The sequence below is a fragment of the Myotis myotis genome, unplaced genomic scaffold (assembly GCF_014108235.1).
Source record: "Myotis myotis isolate mMyoMyo1 unplaced genomic scaffold, mMyoMyo1.p scaffold_m19_p_9, whole genome shotgun sequence".
Classification (NCBI taxonomy): Eukaryota; Metazoa; Chordata; class Mammalia; order Chiroptera; family Vespertilionidae; genus Myotis; species Myotis myotis.
The window spans coordinates 7,212,485-7,232,771 of NW_023416401.1; the positions used below are offsets into that span (position 1 = coordinate 7,212,485).

At 49.4% G+C, this 20,287-nt stretch overlaps 1 protein-coding gene across 1 annotated transcript; it reads right to left on the reverse strand.

Annotated features, from left to right (window-relative positions):
* Positions 1 to 8,257: 8,257 nt before the first annotated feature.
* On the reverse strand, positions 8,258 to 14,964 carry LOC118663604 (zinc finger protein 396-like). The gene is made up of 3 exons (XM_036323400.1): positions 13,962 to 14,964; positions 13,605 to 13,764; positions 8,258 to 10,969 (listed from the first exon to the last, which is right to left on the reverse strand). The coding sequence occupies exons 1-3, from the start codon at positions 14,562 to 14,564 to the stop codon at positions 10,467 to 10,469; spliced, it is 1,266 nt and encodes a 421-aa protein (XP_036179293.1). The 5' UTR covers positions 14,565 to 14,964; the 3' UTR covers positions 8,258 to 10,466.
* Positions 14,965 to 20,287: the final 5,323 nt, after the last annotated feature.

The window sequence follows — 20,287 nt, forward strand, 5'->3', positions numbered from 1 at the left end:
GCATCCCCACCTCCCCACAGGAGGCTGCCTGCTGGGCTTACAGAGAACTCCAGACACACTGGTTGAGTAAATGAGCGAATTGTGCCGGCCACAGCGCCACCCTTGCTAGGTCACATGTCAGGCATCGGAAACTGCACCACAGAGCCCTGTTGTTTCAAGTCTGTGCGAGCCGCGCGTCCAGCCTTGGAGAGGCCTTGCAGGATCTGCCGGCTTCGGCTCTGGTGGCGGCCACCGGCTGTGCTCACTAGTGGCTGTGCACGTCCTCCTTCAGGCAAGTGCCCTCTGCCACGCGCCCTCAGCCTGTGATGGGTTCGGGATGAGAGAGCGGGTTATGGAGCAACTGAGGGTAGAGCAGACCTCATCTCCCCAGCAGCCCCGCTCACTCCGAGGGTCCTCTTGCCTCCTCCCTTGCGAGGCTTCAGAAATCCAGCCTTTTCGGTCTCCTGCTTGGCTCCTGCCACCCATCTGCTTGGCTGCTCTTGCCACCTTTCCCTCTTCTGTGGCCCTAAAGGCTAGCCCCGGCATTTCTGTTTTATTTCACTGTAAGAGTTTTCGCATGTAATTCATGTTGGAAAACAAAGAAGGCCAGCCCCGTCGGCGTGGCTCAGTGGCTGAGCATCGACCTATGAACCAGAAAGTCACAGTTCATTTCCTGATCAGGGCGCACGCCTGGGCTTCGGACTCGATCCCCAGTGTGGGGCGTGCAGGAGGCAGCTGATCCAGGATTCTCTCTCATCATTGATGTTCTATCTCTCTCTCCCTCTCCCTTCCTCTCTGAAATCAATAAAAAGAACATCTATATTTTTTCTTCTTTTTTAGAAAAAGAAAACAGAAAATATCAAACAGAAATACTTAAGTTAAAAATGTTGCAAAATGTTACAAATCTCTGCTGGGACCTGTTCTATAATTCCTAATTCCAAGAGAGTAAGTGGGTGAGGTTTTCTTCTCTAATTTACTCTTTGGAGGGCAGGCAGGACACCTCTTTGAAACACCATCCTCTGAGCCCCACTGGGTGGGCTGTTTCCGGAACCGCGGTCCCTGTTGCTCTTAGAGAACAAGTCAGGACAGAGCAGCGTGTTCCTCTGAGCGGCCTGCGTGCAGGGAATAGCTTCGTGCCAGCGCTGGACCACCCGGGACTTACCTACCTGGCCCCACAGCAAGGCCTGAGCCGCAGCTGATCTGAGTCTTGGCAGGACACCCGTGAGCCTCCGGAACACGAGCGCATGAGGCTGCTGCCACTCCGTTCCCAGTCGCCCCGGGAGGTTGTCATGAGACCGTTTCTCATTATTTCCTGGATTGTGACTAAGGCTTTCTGCTCCCCTCCCCCCACCCCCTCTCAGGTCAGTTGCAGACCATATAAAAGCCAGTTTGCTCAGTGACTAGAGCATTGGCCCATGGACTGAAGGGTCTTAGGTTCGATTCCTAGTCAAGGTGTACCTTGTACCTCGGTTGCAGGTTCCAAGCCCCAGTGGGGGTGCAGGAGGAAGGCAACCTAGAGATGGGGGTCTCACATCTATGTTTCTCTCTATCTCCCCCACCCCGCCCCCTGTCCTTCCCTTCCATCTTCCTCCCTCCCTTCCTTCCACTCTCTCTAGGAATCAATGGAAAAAATATCTTGGGTGAGGCCTTGGCCCTCAGCCCCGAGGCGGTCCACGGCTCAGTGCAGCCATCTGGCTCCTTCTGTTTTGGTGTTGGCCTTTTGGTGTGTGTGTGTGTGTGTGACAAAAGCTCGCGAGGAGTTGGGACTTTGGGCCAATCTTGCTTTCACTGTCTGTTTAAATAATAATCTGTCTAAATCTAAAAAGCACTCGTTCCTTTACCAGCCACATTTTTCAACTTTGCCTTAAACTATCTCATTCATTCATTAATGGCAACAACAAAAAACCCACAACCAACCAAGTGAAAAGCAGATACTAATACCTTCCAGAGAACTGACGATGACGAAAATGAGGTCATGATTTCTTCTTAGCATTAGCCTCTCCTTAAGGACTTAGACAAGGAGACAAGCATTTACAAGGCAGCGGAGACTGCCACAGAGGAGCAGCGTAGAGCACCATCGGGGGGCCTAAAGGAGGCGCGCTGAGGGGCAGGGAGGCACCAGGAGATGGAGAAAGAGAAGTTTTCACTTGGGAAGAGAAGCACAGGCCTTCAGATCTGGTGTTATCAGATGTCGAGCCTTTTCCAGGCTTGTCTCTAACAATTGCTTTGGAGCCCTCATTCCCACTGCTCAGCTCAGAAGTTCCTCCCTGGGGGCCCTTTAAGTCCACTGGTTAAGATCCCCGTTAGCTGAGGAGTGCACTGCACCAGGAGTCCTCTGTTTGCCTAACTGTGGCAGGCATTGTTAGTGTCCTACATGAAGCACTCCCCTTACTTCTTTTTTAAAAAAATATATTTTATTGATTTTTTACAGAGAGGAAGGGAGTGGGATAGAGAGTTAGAAACATCCATGAGAGAGAAACATCAACCAGCTACCTCCTGCACACCTCCTACTGGGGATGGGCCCGCAACCAAGGTACATGCCCTTGACCAGAATCAAACCTGGGACCCTTCAGTCCGCAGGCCGATGCTCTATCCACCAAGCCAAACTGGTCAGGGCATCCCCTTACTTCTAATACAACTCTGATCTTTTGCATTTGGGAGTGGTGGGCAACACTGGGCTCAGCCATATGCAAGAAATTGTACTGGGGCCCTAGCTGGTTTGGCTCAATGGATAGTGTCAGCCTGCAGGCTGAGGGGTTCCAGGTTTGATTCTGGTCAAGGGCACATGCCCAGTTTGCGGGCTGGATCCCCAGTAGGGGGCGTGCAGGAGGCAGCCGATCAATGATTCTCTCTTATCATTGATGTTTCTATTTCTCTCTCCCGCTCCCTTCCCCTCTGAAATCAATAAAAAAAATTATAAAAGAAATAAAAAGAAATGGTATTGAGCTACACCATCCATGACCATTCTATTTCCCTTGGCCAGGTACTCACATTGCCTCCCTGGCAACTAGGAATGGCCATATTATTCAGTTCTGTTCACTGAGGTGTAAGGGGAAGTAGTCTGTCTTTCAAGATTTGTACCTAGCCCTGGCCGGTGTGGCTCAGTTGGTTGGAGTGTCATCATGTGCACAGGAAGTTCTCAGGTTCAGTTCCTGGTCAGGGCAATCACCTGGGTTGTGGGTTCCATGGTGGGGGGAAGTGGGATTTCTGGGTCATACAGTGTTATGAACTGTATGTTTGTGCTTGCCCCTGCCCCCAAAACTCACATATTGAAACCCTAACCCCCATGTAATGGTATTTGAAGATGACCACTTTGTAGTCGCCTCAGCCCAGCCTGCACCCTCTCACAATCCTGGACCACTGGCTCCTAATCGCTCACCTGCCTGCCTGCCTGCCTGGTCACCCCTAACTGCCCCCACCCCCCCGGTTGGCTTGATTGCTCCTCACTGCCTCTGCATGCTGGCCTGATCACCCCTAACTGCTGCCCCTGCTGGCCTGGTCGCTCCTAACTGCCCCCACCCTGGCCCCCCCCCCCCCCCACGCCAGCCTGGTCATAGGCAGCCATCTTGTGAGGGCATGAGGGTTAATTTGCATATTGCCTCTTTATTATATAGAATAAGATCAAGAGGGTGGGGCCCTTATGATGGGATTAGTGCCTTTATAAGAAAAGATACAGGAAGAATATGCTTGTTTTTCCCTCTCCTCACTACATGAGGACCCAATGAGAAGTCCTCACCTGGGAAATGAATCAGTGGATTTTGGCCTTCTCAGCCTCCAGAACCATAAAAAATAAATTCCTGTTATTTAAGCCATGTGGTACATGGCATGTTGCTATAGCAGCTGGAGCTGAGTAATTTCTGTGGTCAGGATGTGCTTATTTTTATGGGAACCTGCCACTTTTCAGAGTGGGTGTGCCCTTTTCCAACCCCATCAGCAGTGTCCGAGTGTCCCAGCTGCTCACCAGCACTTGCACTTGGCGCTAGCTTTTGAATTTTGTCCAGCGCTTTTATGCATCAGTTGATCAGAGCATGTGGTTTTTCCTCTGGAAACTACTAATCTGGTGGATGACTGTGCTCTGAGTCGTAGGTGGTGTAACCCCACTCGCTGCGGGGGGTTCATTCTGTTTATACCCGGCTGCATTCAATTGGATGACATTTTGTTGAGGGCGTTTGTGCCGATGCCCATTGAGAGTTTTTGGATTGTAGTTTTCTTGTACTGTCTGCTCTTTTATTTCAATATTCTCTGTGCTGTTTAAATATGATAATTTCTATTGATTACAGTTATTTGCCCTGCCACCTGGATCCTTCCATTGAGCTCATACAGTGAAGATTTTATTTTGGTTGTATTTCTCAGCTCTAAAATTTTCATTTGATTCTTATTTGTATTTTGTTTCTTTCCTGAGTTTTTCTATTTTTCCATTAATTCACTCTTACTTCCTAGGCATGGTTATTTATAATACCTTAGTCTTTTTCTGATAATTCCAATATCTTTATTATCTAGGTATTGGCATCATTTGATCTTTTCCTTGCAAATTGCGATTATTCCGGGTTCTTCCCAGGCCTAGTAATTCTGCACTCTATCCTGTACATTTTGAGTCATGGTATCTGGTTCTGGGTATCATCTAAACCAGTGGTTCTCAACCTTCTGGCCCTTTAAATACAGTTCCTCATGTTGTGACCCAACCATAAAATTATTTTCGTTGCTACTTCATAACTGTAATGTTGCCACTGTTATGAATCGTAATGTGAATATCTGATATGCAGGATGGTCTTAGGCATCCCCTGTGAAAGGGTTGTTCGACTGCCAAAGGGGTCGCGACCCACAGGTTGAGAACCGCTGATCTAAACCGTTAGGAGATTGATTGGTTTGGTTTAGCAGGCAGTAGCCCTGGCAAGGGTCAGGCCACAAGTTCTGATCTGCACTGTGTGTGCTGTGGCTCCAATGTCAGTTCCATTTTCAAACACTCGCAGTGCAACTGGGAGCTGCCCTTTGCGTATGCTGCCCAGCGGTCAGTCTGGATTCTGGGTGGCGGTCTACTCTGTGGCTCCCTTCTCAACGCCTGCTGTCTGCTCCATGCACGTGCAGTGTAGGGGTGAGCAGAGGAGTTCATACATTGCTTTTGGGGACCACACTTGGTCTCCCTCCTCTAGGCAATAAACCCATCACTTTCTGGCTCCCTGAAGCCTCCATTACCAGCCATTCAGCTAGAAAATTGGGGTTTCCATGTCCCTGCCCTGTCATTCACTCCTCTCAACTGCGTCTGCATCCTGGTCCAGGCAGAGGACACAGAATGAAGGCAGGGGGACTGGCACCTGCTCCTGGGACCAACGCTCCTAGTCAGAGCAAAGGTGCCCTCCCCTGAGTAGAAGGAGCCTTCCCCGGGACCCCTGCCACTGATGGGCGGCTGCCACATACTGCCCGGAGCCTGGGCCAGAGAGGAGAGAGCCCGCTTTCCTCCTGAGAGGAGGGAGAAGAAATGAGTGAGGTAGATAAGTTGGCAAACTTGGTGGTAAGAGGCTCTAAGAGCTGTGATCTTTTCTTTCTGTAACATCAGAGGCACAGTCATAGTCACCTGCCCACGATGAGGAAGGTGGCGAGGAGGAGGAAGGCAAACACTGTTGATTGAGCCATGTGGTCCCCAATCCCGTTACCAGACATGCAACCAGGAAGCATCAGCAGCCTTTGCAGGGGTTTCTTGGAAAGCCTTCGCTTTTCCTAGTAAAGGAGACAGCCATGTCCGTGCCTCTTTCCCATTTCCTTCCTGTCATGATCCTGGACGTCGTTCCTGGAGCTGGGACCGCTTCCTCACGTTCTGGAAGTAAGCGTGAGGGGAAGCCAACAGAAGGGCATATTCCCCAGCGAGACCGGCACTGTCCAGCTGCTGATGGAGAGAGAGCCAGCAGGAACCCGTCCTCCAGACTGCTGGTTGCAAAAAACAAACATTCCCAACAGCAGGAAGCCTTCAGGAGTGATGGACATGCTTTCAGAAAGAAGGGGAGTGAGGTAAAGAAGGAACATTGGGTTATAGATATAACACTGAAGGCCCAGATAAGGTGAAATCCATCTAAAAAATGTTCCCTTCGGAGTATTTACTGTCTGTGAGAGTGAGTCGATCCAATGGGGTACTATTAGCATGCCAATTCTTTTTTTTTTTTTTAATATATTTTTTATTGATTAAGATATTACATATGTGTCCTTGTCCCCACGTTACCCTCTACCCCCCACCCCCCCACCCCCGCTCATGCCCTCACCCCCCCGTTGTCCATGTCCATTGGTTAGGCCTATATGCTTGCATATAAGTCCTTTGGTTGATCTTTCCCCCTTACCCCCACCCTCCCCTACCTTCCCTCCAAGTCCCGACAGTCCAATCAATGCCTCTCCGTCTCTGGATCAGTCCTTGTTCATCAGCTTATGTTGTTCATTATATTCCACAAATGAGTGAGATCCTGTGGTATTTATCCGCTCTCAAGTTCCATCCATGCTGTGGCAAATGGTAAGAGTTCCTTTTTCTTCTTCCTCTTCTTAAAGAATACCTTTCAGCATTTCATATAATGCTGGTTTGGTGGTGATGAACTCCTTTAGCTTCTTCTTATCCGTGAAGCTCTTTATCTGACCTTCTATTCTGAATGATAGCTTTGCTGGATAAAGTAATCTTGGTTGCAGGTTCTTGCTATTCATCACTTTGAATATTTCTTGCCAGTCTCTTCTGGCCTGCATGGTTTCTGTTGAGAAATCAGCTGACAGTCGTATGGGTACTCCCTTGTAGGTAACTGACTGTCTTTCTCTTGCTGCTTTTAAGATTCTCTCTTTATCTTTTGCTCTTGGCATTTTAATTATGATGTGTCTTGGTGTGGTCCTCCTTGGATTCCTTTTGTTTGGGGTTCTCTGCGCTTCCTGGACTTGTAAGTCCATTTCTTTCACCAGGTAGGGGAAGTTTTCTGTCATTATTTCTTCAAAAAGGTTTTCAATATCTTGCCCTCTCTCTCCTTCTGGTACCCCTATAATTCTGATGTTGGTACGCTTGAAGTTGTCCCAGAGGTTCCTTACACTATCTTCATATTTTTGGAATCTCTTTTCTTTTTTCTTTTTCGGTTGGGTATTTTTTGTTTCTTTGTATTTCAAATCTTTGACTTGATTCTTGGGATCCTCTTTTCTGCTGCTGGATCTCTGTAAATTATTCTTTATTTCAGTCAGTGTATGCTTAATTTCTAGTTGGTCCTTTTTCATGTCCTCCATGGTCTCCCTATACTTATTGAGGGATTCATTAAATTTATCGGCGGTTTCCATAAAATTCTTGAAAAACCTTATAACCGTGGCCTTAAACTCTATATCCAATCGTTTGCTTTCCTCCATTTCTGCCATTTGTGACCTGTTTCTTTGTCTCCGCATTTTGGCAGCTTCCCTGTGTTGATAGAGTGGCCCTATGCGCCAGGTGTCCTGTAGGGCCCAGTAGCTCAGCCTCCCCAGTTACCTGGGGTGGACACTCTTGGTGCACTCTTTGTGCCTTGGTTGTTGTAGAATCACTGGGAGGAATTGACCTCCAGGCCAATTGGCTGTGAGAATCAGCTGTGTCTAAAGTGGGAGAACTTCTGTGCTGAAGACACCCTTCTGGGGCAAGACTTGCTTCAGTGGGGCTTTGGTGCTCACTGAGTCTGCTCCCTGAGCGCGTCCCTTATGGATCTGAGGAGTTGCAGTCTGGATGGACCCCCTCTGACCACTGGGTACAGTGGCTCCTGGATCTAAGGAGGTGCTAATTCAGCCTCTGCCTGAGGCCACACAGCAGGAGCCACGAAGAGGCTCAGCTGTGAAGCAATGCAAGCCGCTGCGGGGCCTTGGGCCTTCTCTTGGAAGTTCCAGGTCTGCCTGGTTCGGCTGCAGTTAGGTACATTCACATGCAAAAGCCTCTGCGGCAGCCTGGGTGGGGCGGGGTCTCAGGGAGTCAGAGGGCGGAGAAAGCGGCCATGGCCGATTCTCCACCCGGAGTCGCGCGTCTCAGTGTTCCGGTAACGGCTGCAAGCACCTCTGAGGGAAAGCCGCCCTCAAGTTCGCTCGCTGCCGGACAGACCAGCTTCTCCCCGTGTGAGACCTGGGTCCCCAGAGACTTCCCGGAACCGGAGTTCAGAGCCGTCGGGAGTTTGTGATTCAAAAAGACAGCCGCGTCCTCAGGCGCCACCCCCTTTCCTCGTGCGCGCGCGCCGCCGTACCTCTGCACTTCACCTCCGCAGCGCCTCTGGCTCTCAGCGTGCTTTTCTTTCCTTCTAGTTGTGGAATTTACACTCAGCCAGCCTTCCTGTTGTTCTGGATGATGTTTTCTCAGTCCTTTGGGGTAATTTTCAATTGTTGTGTGAGGCAATAATTTCCCGGTGTTTACCTATGCCGCCATCTTAGTTGCTCTCAGCATGCCAATTCTTACCAACGTTAGCCCCAGTCACAGTAATTCTCCACTGAGATAAGCCAGCATCTCCTCATTACGAGATCTCTGTGCGTGCAAAATAACTCCCAGGACTCAGCAACGCCCTTTGGAGACCACCATGCACTTTGATAAGATGATCCGCATCACTTTCGGGTGAAGTGCAGGTCGACCACCATGAACAGATGCAACTCTGTCAGGTTTACGGCAGCGCCACGTGCAGACACGGCAGCGCCACGTGCAGACGCGTCCCCGGGATACGTGATGCAGACGGTCCCTTTATGCACAGGGCGCCCAGGAACTCTTCCCGTCACTAAGCAGTGGCTCGCAGGACACACCCTCGGAGGCATTTGCTGCTTTAATAGCTGGCTTATTCCTCTCTTAACTAGAGGCCGGCACCAAACCAAGAATCCCTACATTTTTAATAACGGAAAATATACAGAACTCAATATATAGCCATATGCCCCAGAACTAGAAAATATAATCGCCACCAGCAGATTCCGGAATTAAAGCTCACATTTACTTCTCCCCTACTAATCTTATGAATGGAGTAAGCGGAGCTCAGGGACCCCACCTCTGTGTCTGGGGTGATTCTAAGCACGGGACACAGCTGGACCTTCTGATGGCACGCTTCCGCTTCGTGAGGAGCCCCCCGCAGCAGAGTTCTCCATGTGGGGTCACTGTGACGCCAGGGAAACACAGCGATACATACATTCCCAGAACAGTCTTACCCAGACTCCCTGAGAAAGGGGAGGGCCTGTAGCATCCTGTCAGGATACGTTAATAACACACACATCGGCCATTTTACATTTGTACAGGGAATCTGACTGAAGTGGGTAAAACTTTGGCGGACTCTAAATTGACTTCCGTGGTTTCATTCGTACAAGAGCGTCAAAATCCGGGGTCCCATTTTGCACACGTTTGTCTGGAAGATCATCTTATTAAGAACGTAGAGGACCCTGACAAGGCTGCCTTGTGGTGCCTGAAACACGGTCACAGCTAAAGGGGGCCAGGAGGAAGCCAGAGGGGCAGGCATCAGCTGGCTCATCTGGAGTCTTTTCTTCATCTCCCTTTTCCTTCCCTTCCCATTAAGAGGGTCATCAACCTTACATAAGCATAGACAACCCACCTCATTACCAGAACAGTCCTCAGGCCGAAGCCACTCCCTGAAGACGTGTAGTCATCTTACTGTCTTCACTGAGTGATCTCCAAATTACATTGTAAAGGAGATTATTCTTTTTCCTACACAGGAAATTTCTTAGTCTCATCAGTAATGTATATGCTCTTGTGAGTTTTCGTAAGAGATTAAGTCCCTTTACTCACCAGCCTCCTGACAATGACCCTGGGCGTTTCAGCCTAGATCTTGAGGTACATATTCTCTTGGGCCTCCTCAATCCTATTCTCATATTTAAAATCTAGTAACAGAAAGCAAAATGAGAAATGTTTAAAAAGTGCTTTCATCTTTGGTCTGAGAACTCCCATACTTACGGTATGAAATGGAAAAGATTATCTGTTTTTATACGGAGTAACTCACATTCTTTCTCAACAGGGGACATGCATTTGTCTAAAAAGAAATACACAGTCGTCCCTCAGTATCTGCGGTGGACTGGTTCCAGGCTCACCTACCCACCCCCACCCCCACCCCCAGTAGATACCCAAATTGGCAGGTGCTCAATTCCCTTGTATGAAATGGCACAGAACAATGCACACAGTTGGCCCCTGCATCTGCAGACTCAATCTGTGGTTGGTTGAAGCCGAGGAATACAGAGGGCCAACTGGATACGTACGGAGAAAAATGTACATAAAGTACACTTGTGCTGTTCAAACCAGGGTTCGAGGGGCCACTGTACTATGTCATCGTTGGTGCAAAGAGCAGAAATAGAACGTGTCTGAGAATGTCTTTCAAGAGCTACTCTCCGGATGGAAATCAGAAGTTCAATTCAGCCTTGTCTGCTTTTCTGCTTATCAATACAGTAGCCAGAAAGCAAACAAGGCTGACATAAGATGGCCTGTATTCTCTCCTTTGTGACCTTTGAGAGGACCCTGCTCATTAAGACCAGTGATCGACACTATTGAGCTACTGGTGCCTTGTGTCTTCCTCTGTTGAGAAAGTTTTGAGTGGATGCTTTGACTCGCTCCCAGGACCAATGCACGTGTGGCTTTTCCTGTGCCTGAAGAGATTCGAGCTCTGACTGAAGGCTCTCCCACACTCGTGGCACTGGTAGGGCCTTTCCCCGGTGTGGATTCTCCGATGCTGAATGAGGACTGCGCTCCGGCTAAAAGCCTTTGCACACACGTCACACGCGAAAGGCTTCTCTCCGCTGTGGATCCTCTGGTGGAGCATGAGGGCTGAGCTCTGACTGAAGGTTTTGCCACACTCGTCACACTTGCGCTGCTTCTTCCGAGAAGGATTTCTGTATCTTCTATCCAACGTGCCATCTTGGCTGCCGGTTCCTCTGGATGTGGAACTCTGGGAAGCGTTCCTGTGAACGGTGTTAGGGACATCGCCATGCAGTTCTACGCCCGAAGAAGTCTTTTGCCTCGAAGCTGATTTCACATTTTGAGTTCTAGTGTCCTCATCTGAAATAATACACAGAAAAGCCAATGTCACCAGTTCCTCTGTTCGGAAAGAAAGGAAAAGAGAACGATCCAAATGAAATATACATGGCTTATGTATTAGCTAGCATGCTTTACAATAGCATCACAATGTGGAGGAAGGAGAGGGTAAAGCAGAAAACACTGAGATCATAAAGCAAAGGGGAAAAATGTATAGACCGAGGAGACAGTCAACTAGGAATACGAAAAGCTCTATGTACAAGGTAGAACGGTGAGTAGGGACAAGAAGGTATCTCAGAGACTGAAGGAAGTCTGGGCGAAAAGAGGAAGGGCCTCAGATCCATGTTTCTCTCTCTCCCCCCTTCTTCTCCTCTTTCTGAAATCCATTGAAAAGAGAGGGCTCAACTATGGTAGTAGGTCGTAATAAACAAGAGTGTCAATCAACAAAACAAAGCTTAATAATGACACTTGAATCAATAATTAAGGAAGGAGATGAAGAAATCCAAGGGGACACAAAGGAAGATGGAAAATAAAGTCAGAAAATACAAATTAGGCACACACACACACACACACACACACGCGCACACACACACAAGTGCGGTGGGAGAACACAGAGCTAGGATAACAGCACCTCGAGAGATCCAGGGTAGCACAGGGTACCCGTCTAGAAACACCGCCACTCTTCTGTCGTTTACAGTGCTACTTAAATGGCATCATTACTGGTTCAAATGGAAATCATCTTATTAGTAATGGCAAGGAGCTCAACTTTCAAAGCGACCGGAATGTCTAGTCACTACTATCGAAATCCCGGCAACAGTTAGCACCTGACAGCATGGAGGCCAAGATCATCCGCAGAAGCTCCGACGTGACAGGACTCTGTACCGAGGAAATCATGTAGCAGCCGTAAGACACGGTTCTGTTAGCCTGTCATGATTCCGGTTCTCTCTGCCTTGAAGTGAAAGATCCTGGGCCTTCTGCTTTTGGTTTAAAATTTCTATGCATTTAAAAAAGTATGTTTTCATTGATTTTTAGAGAGCAACAGAGGGAGAGGGAGAGAGAGAGAGAGAGAAACATTGATGTGAGAGAGAAACATTGATCGGTTGCCTCCTGCACACACTCCTACCAGGGACTGAGCCTGCAACCTCTATGCATCTTTAAAAAATGTAGGAGAGGCCTCTGTGAGGACTGTCACAGCTGGAACACGGTTCTTGCCAACAACAGGAGCCCAGGACCTGGCTTCGCGGCTTCGTTAGTTATCAGCACATCAAGCCGCGGAGGCTGGGATGGTTTCCTGCTCCATCCCCGTGTCCTGTGAACACTTCCCCTTCTCCTCGGTAAGCCCAGCGATCGCTACACTGCAGAGGCCAAGTGCGCAGTAGGCAGTTTGAGAAGTTTCTACTTCCAAGCCTCTTGGAAGTAGGATGTTGTCAAACAAGAGTGAGGAATCTTTTCTAAGTGTCCCTCTAAATTTTTATATATTGTTTTTTCTATAGTTTCTAATCAAAATTCCCTGGGGGAAAAACCTAACCTTCCTTAGCTGACCAGCCACTCCTAAAATTTAAAGAAGTGGGGGCGGGGGGAGGGAGGGAGAAGAAACTGGGGTTCCCTCCCCATAGCACTTATTTTTTAGTATCCGCAATGGAAGAGCAGACTGCCGAGCCGGCCATTCCGAAGCATTTCCATAAAAAGCGACGCGAAGGCCAGTTTAGAAGGAGAAGGAGAAAACCAACCACCAACAAAAAGAACGGGAAGGAGCAGAGACACATTCAAAGCCTGTGAGAGCAACATCACGGCCGCAGCGACATGGCGAGGTCCGTACGGGATCCTCTCAGTAACCCGGCAAGAGGTCGCACAGAGCAGGACACAGACCAAGGGCCCTTCTGACAGTAAAAGGGGTGGAACGAGGCCAGTGGGCGCCCTCCTGGGCCGAGACTGCTTGCTCCCGCTTCGGTCAGAGCAGCTGTGCTTTCATCTGTTTTAAATATTGGAACTCCGCGTAAAAGTTCATTTGAAAAAACGATCATGCCGCTTGAAAAAGGTTTGACAATCTTGATGGAGATGATGCCAAGAATTTTTAAAATCTGCAGATTTAAATCTATGAGAAAGAACAAGCTAGGAGAATGTCCATCAGCACGACACATAGAGGTCGAAAGCAGAGGGAGAAATTCCCACAGTGGGGGTGCAGGGGGGCGGGAGAGGGGGAGGCTGGAGACCTCCGTGCGTGCTCGGGGACTGGGCCGCCTGTGCCCGCACCGGGAGCTGGGCCCGCCCTCAGCGTGGCTGGGCCGCCTGTGCCCGCGCCGGGAGCTGGGCCCGCCCTCAGTGTGGCTGGGCCCCCTGTGCCCGCACCGGGAGCTGGGCCCGCCCTCAGCGTGGCTGGGCCGCCTGTGCCCGCGCCGGGAGCTGGGCCCGCCCTCAGCGTGGCTGGGCCCCCTGTGCCCGCACCGGGAGCTGGGCCCGCCCTCAGTGTGGCTGGGCCCCCTGTGCCCGCGCCGGGAGCTGGGCCCGCCCTCAGCGTGGCTGGGCCCCCTGTGCCCGCGCCGGGAGCTGGGCCCGCCCTCAGCGTGGCTGGGCCGCCTGTGCCCGCGCCGGGAGCTGGGCCCGCCCTCAGCGTGGCTGGGCCGCCTGTGCCCGCACCGGGAGATGGGCCCGCCCTCACCGCGTGGCCTGGAGGAGTGGCGCTCCCGCGATGGGCACGTCAGCTGGGGCATCGCAGGCTGGGGCATCGCAGGCTGGGGCATCGCAGGCTGGGGTGGGCCACTTGGCGACTCCCGAGTGATTTCCTGAGCTGCCACGTCCTCTGCATTTTGTCCCCAAACCTGGAAACAGATTATCTGAGGCTGAGACAGGACCTTGGGATAAAGTGAGAGAGACCCGGGGCCACAGGGAAAGGGAGGGGAACAGCAGAGCTACGCCCTGTTTCCTGGCACAGCTGGGGGTGCACTCACCCCGCTACACACCCGGCTGAATGGAGCCCCTGACCCAGCCGGGTCGCTCATCCCCGACCCCTTCTCACCTGCTCTGCGGGCCCATCGAGCCCCGCCGGCCGGTCGAGCTCCTCCTCCAGCTCCTCCAGCATCGTCACGGCCTCCTCCCCGCTCTCCGGCCGGTGCGCGCGCAGCCAGGCCTGCAGCTCCGCGGGCAGGACGGCCAGGAACTGCTCCAGCACCAGCAGCTCCAGGATCTGCCTCTTGGTGTGCACCTCGGGCCGCAGCCACCGCCAGCACAGCTCCCGCAGCCGGCCCAGGGCCTCCCGCGGCCCGGGGGCCTCCTGGTAGCCGAACTGCCGGAACCGCTGGCGGAAGGCCTCGGGGCTGGAGCGGCCCCTGCGGGGCAGGCCGGGTTCCGGGTCCCAGGCCTCCTCCTTCCCTGCCATCTTCACCACCTCGATGCAGTCGGGCGCCTCGGCAGCTGGTGGGAGGCGCGTTGGTGCCGACATTGGCGCGCAGGGCTCAGGACGGCCAGGCTTTACTTCTCCAGGAGGGGGAGCTCTCCTTAAACGAGACGAAAGAAACAAGTGGAACAAGACAAAGACTGTAAATGCTCCTGAGAACAAAACAATTAGGACTAGAAACAAGACTGGCCGTAAAGTACTGCTCTTCATCTTCACATACATCATGCTCTCAAAGAATACGCCCTTCTTTAAGAGAATCAAAGAGCTCAAGGATCAAGTGAACGCATCCATTCACAGGCATGAGTAACTCCCACTTTATCCTGAAAACCATGCCCACAGGCTGACTTCCTGTAAACAGCACATTGAGAGACCAGCCAGGATGGCATAGGAGCTCCGGGCACACAGGCACAGGGCAGCCTGGGGAAAGCTATGCCTCTGGGACAGGCTCAAAGGGCCGGTTAATTTTCTCCAGCCTGCTGCAAAGAGTTCTAAGAAATGGTCTCGAGATGGCACAGGAATTTTAGGGATAAAATGGGACAGGTTTAGGAAATTTTAGAAATTTTGGAAATGAAGGGGACCATGGAGGCACAGGGCTGCAGAGCAGCAGAAGGTATATTTCCATAGAATAGGGAAGCTGAAAAGCTGCAACAGGTACATTTCCATAGAATGGGGGAGCTGGGAACAGCAAAAGGTCTATATTTACAAAAAGAGAGAGAGAGAAGGAATCCCTTCGTCCAGAAGAAAGCCCAAAGGGAATAGGAAAATAAGGAAGTGGGAGGGGGGGAAGTACCTCTCATGTCCATTGTGAGGTTGGACCTTTGAGCCCAGGAGGAACTAGAGCAGTGGTTCTCAACCTTCCTAATGCCGAAACCCTTTAATACAGTTCCTCCTGTTGTGGTGACCCCCAACCATAAAATTATTTTCATTGCTATTTCATAACTGTAATGTTGCTAGTTATGAATCGTCATGTAAATATCTGATATGCAGGATGTATTTTCATTGGTACAAATTGAACATAATTAAAGCATAGTGATTAATCAAAAACTAAGGGAATGGTGACCAATCAGAGGGGATATCAAGGCACCAGGATCTGCAACCTTTATAAGCCATAAGGAAAAGGAACTCAGGGGGACCCTTTCCCCCTCCCTACGTGGAAGTCCATTCTGGGGGACCCTTTCCCTCTCCCCAGGTGGGAGTCTGTACTTGTTCTTCAATAAATCTCCACTTTTGCTATACCACTTTCTGTCTGTGGATTCATTCTTCAATTCCGGAGGACAAAGAATCCAGGTTCCAGTCCAAAAATCCCGTTTCAGAGAGCAAAGGGCTTTTGTGTGCATTTTTGTAATGTTTACTAATTTTTAAAAACAGTATTATTTTGACATTAAAGGTAATCACAAATCCCTCTACCTTAACGTATTCCCATTTCCCCCCATACTCACTTCTACTTCCCATCCCTAACACTTATATTATTTAGTTAACTGTATCTGTTGTACAGTCTTAGGTTGTTTTAATTGTTACTAGTATAAGTAACGCTGGGAGGCACATTTTCATGAATATGCCATCTTTCTTCTTTTTAAATTATTTTCTTCAAGTATGTCCCAAGGCTTGCCTTACTGAGGTCCACTGGGAGTGGCAAGTTCTGTCTTGCTATTGTTATGCCCAGAATTCAAGATCCCCAAGAAACCATGCCAGGAAGTCAGTCCGATGCAAAAGCAGAAGGTCCTTTATTGAGTTAGCTAACCCGACCCGGGCCTCCAGTCAACGCAGTGACCGGAAACCGAGTGCGACCCATGTGAAAATCCGGGCTTTCATAGTGAGGGGAGGGGAGCTGGCTGTGACCCTGCCGATTGGCCAGGCGCAAGTCTGAGCAAATGGCCTCTGCCCCATCATTCCCCCCTTGTCTTGGAACTTCCGGCTCAATCATGAGACGGACTGCACTTTTATTTCACCGTCGCTAGGGGCCCGTAGTGAGCACACAGAACTATCAACTGAGCTATTTTATACACTTAACAAATGGTCCGGTGGAAGGGAAAGAAACCATTTTAGCTTTAACAACTTCTATTGAAATAGGATTTTTCTTCTTAAAATTCCTCCATGGCTATTAAAAAGCCAAATAAAGATTATACTGTCCTGATGTTTGCATAAACACAACAAGAATGGTAACTGACTACCTTTGCTGGAATTTCATGGTTGAACCTTAATGTGCCCCGTAGGGCCAGGAAGCCAAGCCATCCAGCTGCCATCAGGCCTGCCTGCAGTATCTGCTGAGTTAGGTGAATCCCTCACCTGTAGCAACTCCACCTGAGCCCATGCTCCAGGCTTTAAGGCCCATCTCAGTAGCCCTCCTACTCGTTGCGGCCCAGAGTGTGTGGGGGTTCTGCAGGGATGCAGAGGCATCTTTACTGCTCCCCTTCTACTCTTACCAACTGCCAGTGATGGTAGGGCATGGGCCTGACGCTCCAGCGCCAGCCGTCTTCAGGGCTCCCAGGCAGGATACCAGGCTTTCTTCGTGGCATTCTTAGTGGCTTCAAGTCTTTAGAGCTCAGATAGGGCTCTTTAAAACATGATACTCCAGTCAAAGTTTTCCGTTAATAAAACCACTACTAGGCACCAGTCTTACTGAATCTATGCAAAGAAACGTACTTACTTAGCATTGCCAGATTTTGGAGGAATTACATAAGGAGAAAAACATACTGATTTACTCTAAGATTTTCTGACTTTCCTTGCTAATTTCTTTTCATGGATTTAAAACAAAACAGTAATTGTTGGTCCATGCCTCAGACTTTCTAATCTAAACAGGCTTTTTCCAGCTTTACTACCCCTGACATGGGCATGGTGACTCAGGCCTGCAAGACAGTATTACAGGCTGTCAACTGTTAGCTGTCTCTCAACAGAGACCAAAACCTGATGGGCACCCTTCCCTGCCCAGTTGGGCACTTGTCCTCTTGGCAGCTAGACACCCTTTACTTTTGGGGGTCACCCCACACAGCTCCCTTCCAGGACAGCCAACATACAGTCAAACCTGCAAAAGAATCAAAGGTCAATATAACATATCAATACAATAAAACATGATACTAGACATGTGATCCTATGAATTGTCCTTGTCATTTTGGAGCCGTGTCCATGAAGGCGCAGGCATTATCTAAATCTATTTAATGTTACCAGCATCATGCAGGTCGAGCACGCCGTAGCTTGAGCTTGAGCGGGTTGCGTGGATCTCGATCGACGCTCTATTTGGTGATGAAGTCTTTCCGGATGGACCCAGGTCGTGACGCCGTCTACCTTGAGAGCGGTGGGGGTCTTCAGCACCACACCCTTCCAACGTGGCTCTAGGGTCTCCCAGCAGTACCTTCTGATGTAGACCCAATCTCCTGGTCTGTGCTGATGAGGAGTTGGGGTTGGGCTGGTCCCATAGATGGCGCGGAGGCGCGACCAAATGTCCTCGTGCGCCCTCTGGAGCCCTCTCAAGGAAAGAGTCCTCCTCTCTTGGAGAACTTCAAAGTCCTGATGGAACCCTGTTTATCAGTTACAGGGCTCTGCTTTCTTGTCTTTCTACCAGTTCCCTTTTTGGCAGAGCAGCAACCAGGCCTCTTTCAAGGGAGTGTGCTAGAAGTGGGTATCAGCCCCTCCTTTGCTAGCAGCAACAGGTACCAAACTCTTTCAGTACATTTGACCAGCTTCATTCCCGCCCACCTTTACAGATTCTAAGGTCCATTGTTTTCCTTTAACCAGCAAGCTAAATGACACTGGCCTGTATTATTTAATTCAGCACAGGCAGGGGGAAGGGCCCATGGAATCTCTGCCCTGAGGAACTGTGAGCCCTACCCTTAAATGTCCCAATCAGACTAGAAAAGTCACAAATATCTTTTAAATCTACCCCAGAATTCCAAAATCCCAACCTAGCACAGAATATACTTCCACATTTATATGAACAAATAATTATACCCAAGTAGACATACAAACATCAAATAAACATTTACACCCTTTTAGTGAACAAGTACCTTTACAGTCTTGGGATCTTGAGCAGACAGGAACAGATGTGGAGGCCTCCCTTTCTCACATCCTAGGACAGGACTTTTGACCTATGTCTCATCCAGATAGAAACGGTCCACATTTATACCACAAAATACCAACAAATCAGTTTCAGTTGTGTAGCCAGTTCGAGTTTTGACTTCTCTCTGGAAGTCTCAGAGATGGTGAATGCCATCTAGAAGCCATTAATCCATTCACACAATCCCCCAAAAGTTAAAGAGGAAGGAAAGAATCATTCAATGTCATTCAAGATGATTTCGGCTAAACAACAAAATTGACAGATTAAACACATTGGAAAACCAAGGCCAGAAGTACCCTCTGACGTTTCAGGGGTACCAAGGAAAGAGAAGTTAGGCCACGTTCAGCCCTTCTCACAATTCACCATTAGTGACCAGTCCCAGCTCACTGGTATATTATTCACTTAACATTTCTTTTTTTCTCCTATCACACCAAGGCCATGCTTTCCAGGTAGCTAGAACTTTTAGCCTTAATTTTTAGGTGATTAGCACTAGTTAAACAATTTTAAACAACAAAGATACATATTTAAGTAAACACATTATCTAGAACCTAGTTAAACTTAGGCATATCCTGGGTCTCCCAAACACTGAGTTGGCAAGGTAACTGGAGCCCTTTAAGATCAGTATGAAACCACAGTTTCTACCTGAAATCCTTTTAAAGACTTTGACATAACCTTTAATTGTCCTTAGTTTAAGGGAAGCAGGGTTTTCTGGATTTCATTTCTCAATACTTAACCAACAGATTTAATTCTGTCTTCTAGATTTTTCATGAGGCAAATTACTTTTTACTTTCAAGCGGCTCTGGAGAACCACATTCGAGCCTTGCAAGACAGGTTTTTGGCCTCCCTGGTCTTTTCAGATGTAAATTGACGACATTCTTTAAGATTTTCCTGCAGGCAGGAGGCGACTATCTCCTCCCTCCATTAAGAAAAGCTTTCTTAATTAACAAAGGACCAGTTTTTGTGTTTTTTTTTTTTTTTTTCCCTCTTTGGAAAAACTGTTCTTTATTATGGGTTAGGCTTGGGATTTATCCTGCACATTTGAAAGGAGACGCTAGCCCAAAACCCTATCCAAAATCGGACGGTGCGCACATTAGTTTTAAGCCAGCTTTTCTCCTTACACGTGCATAGAAATCCCAGACGCATTTACTTGGGGAGGGGGTGACCTGTTTACACAGACCCTCACTCAGGCGGCCGCCCTACCGCCACACAAAGGAGGGGGGAGGGCAGTCCCCCTCCCTCCACACTCACACACTTTCACCAGACATTTATTCAGAGTTTAAACAATCCATTCAATTCCTAACAACTTCCCCATTCCTGAGGGAGCTCTAAAGCCTCCCCCAATCTCCTTGAAATTATTAATCCAGCAAGTCCACAAAATAAAACGGAAACACAAACAACTAAAGGGCCCAAAAAAGTACAGCCTTCCAACTCCATGGAAGCAAAAACCGAAAGCTAGACGATGGCTGCGCGCCAACCAGCAGGAGCGACCCGCCTTTTCTCAGATTGAGGGGTTCCTACAGACCTTCCGACTCCGCAGAAGCAAATTTTCCCCTCTTCAGATGGAGGATGGGGGGGCGCCCCCCGACTCTCCTCCTGCCTGTCTCAGATTAAGGGGTTTCCTACAGACCTTCCGACTCCGCGGAAGCAAAGCTATACCCCTTCAGATGGAGGACCAGGGCGTCCCCCGGCTCCTCCCGCCTATTGATCCTGTGCATCCACTCAGATCATTATTACAGGCATTTACAGGCATTTACAGATTTCAGAAGTGAGCTCACACCGGATAGATACAAAACAAAACACACGACACAAACAAAACATAGACCTACCGCGGTCAGTCAGGCCCTCCGGACTGGGGGTCCCTCCTCATGGTGTTGGGGATCCCGGCGAGCCCCCAAAA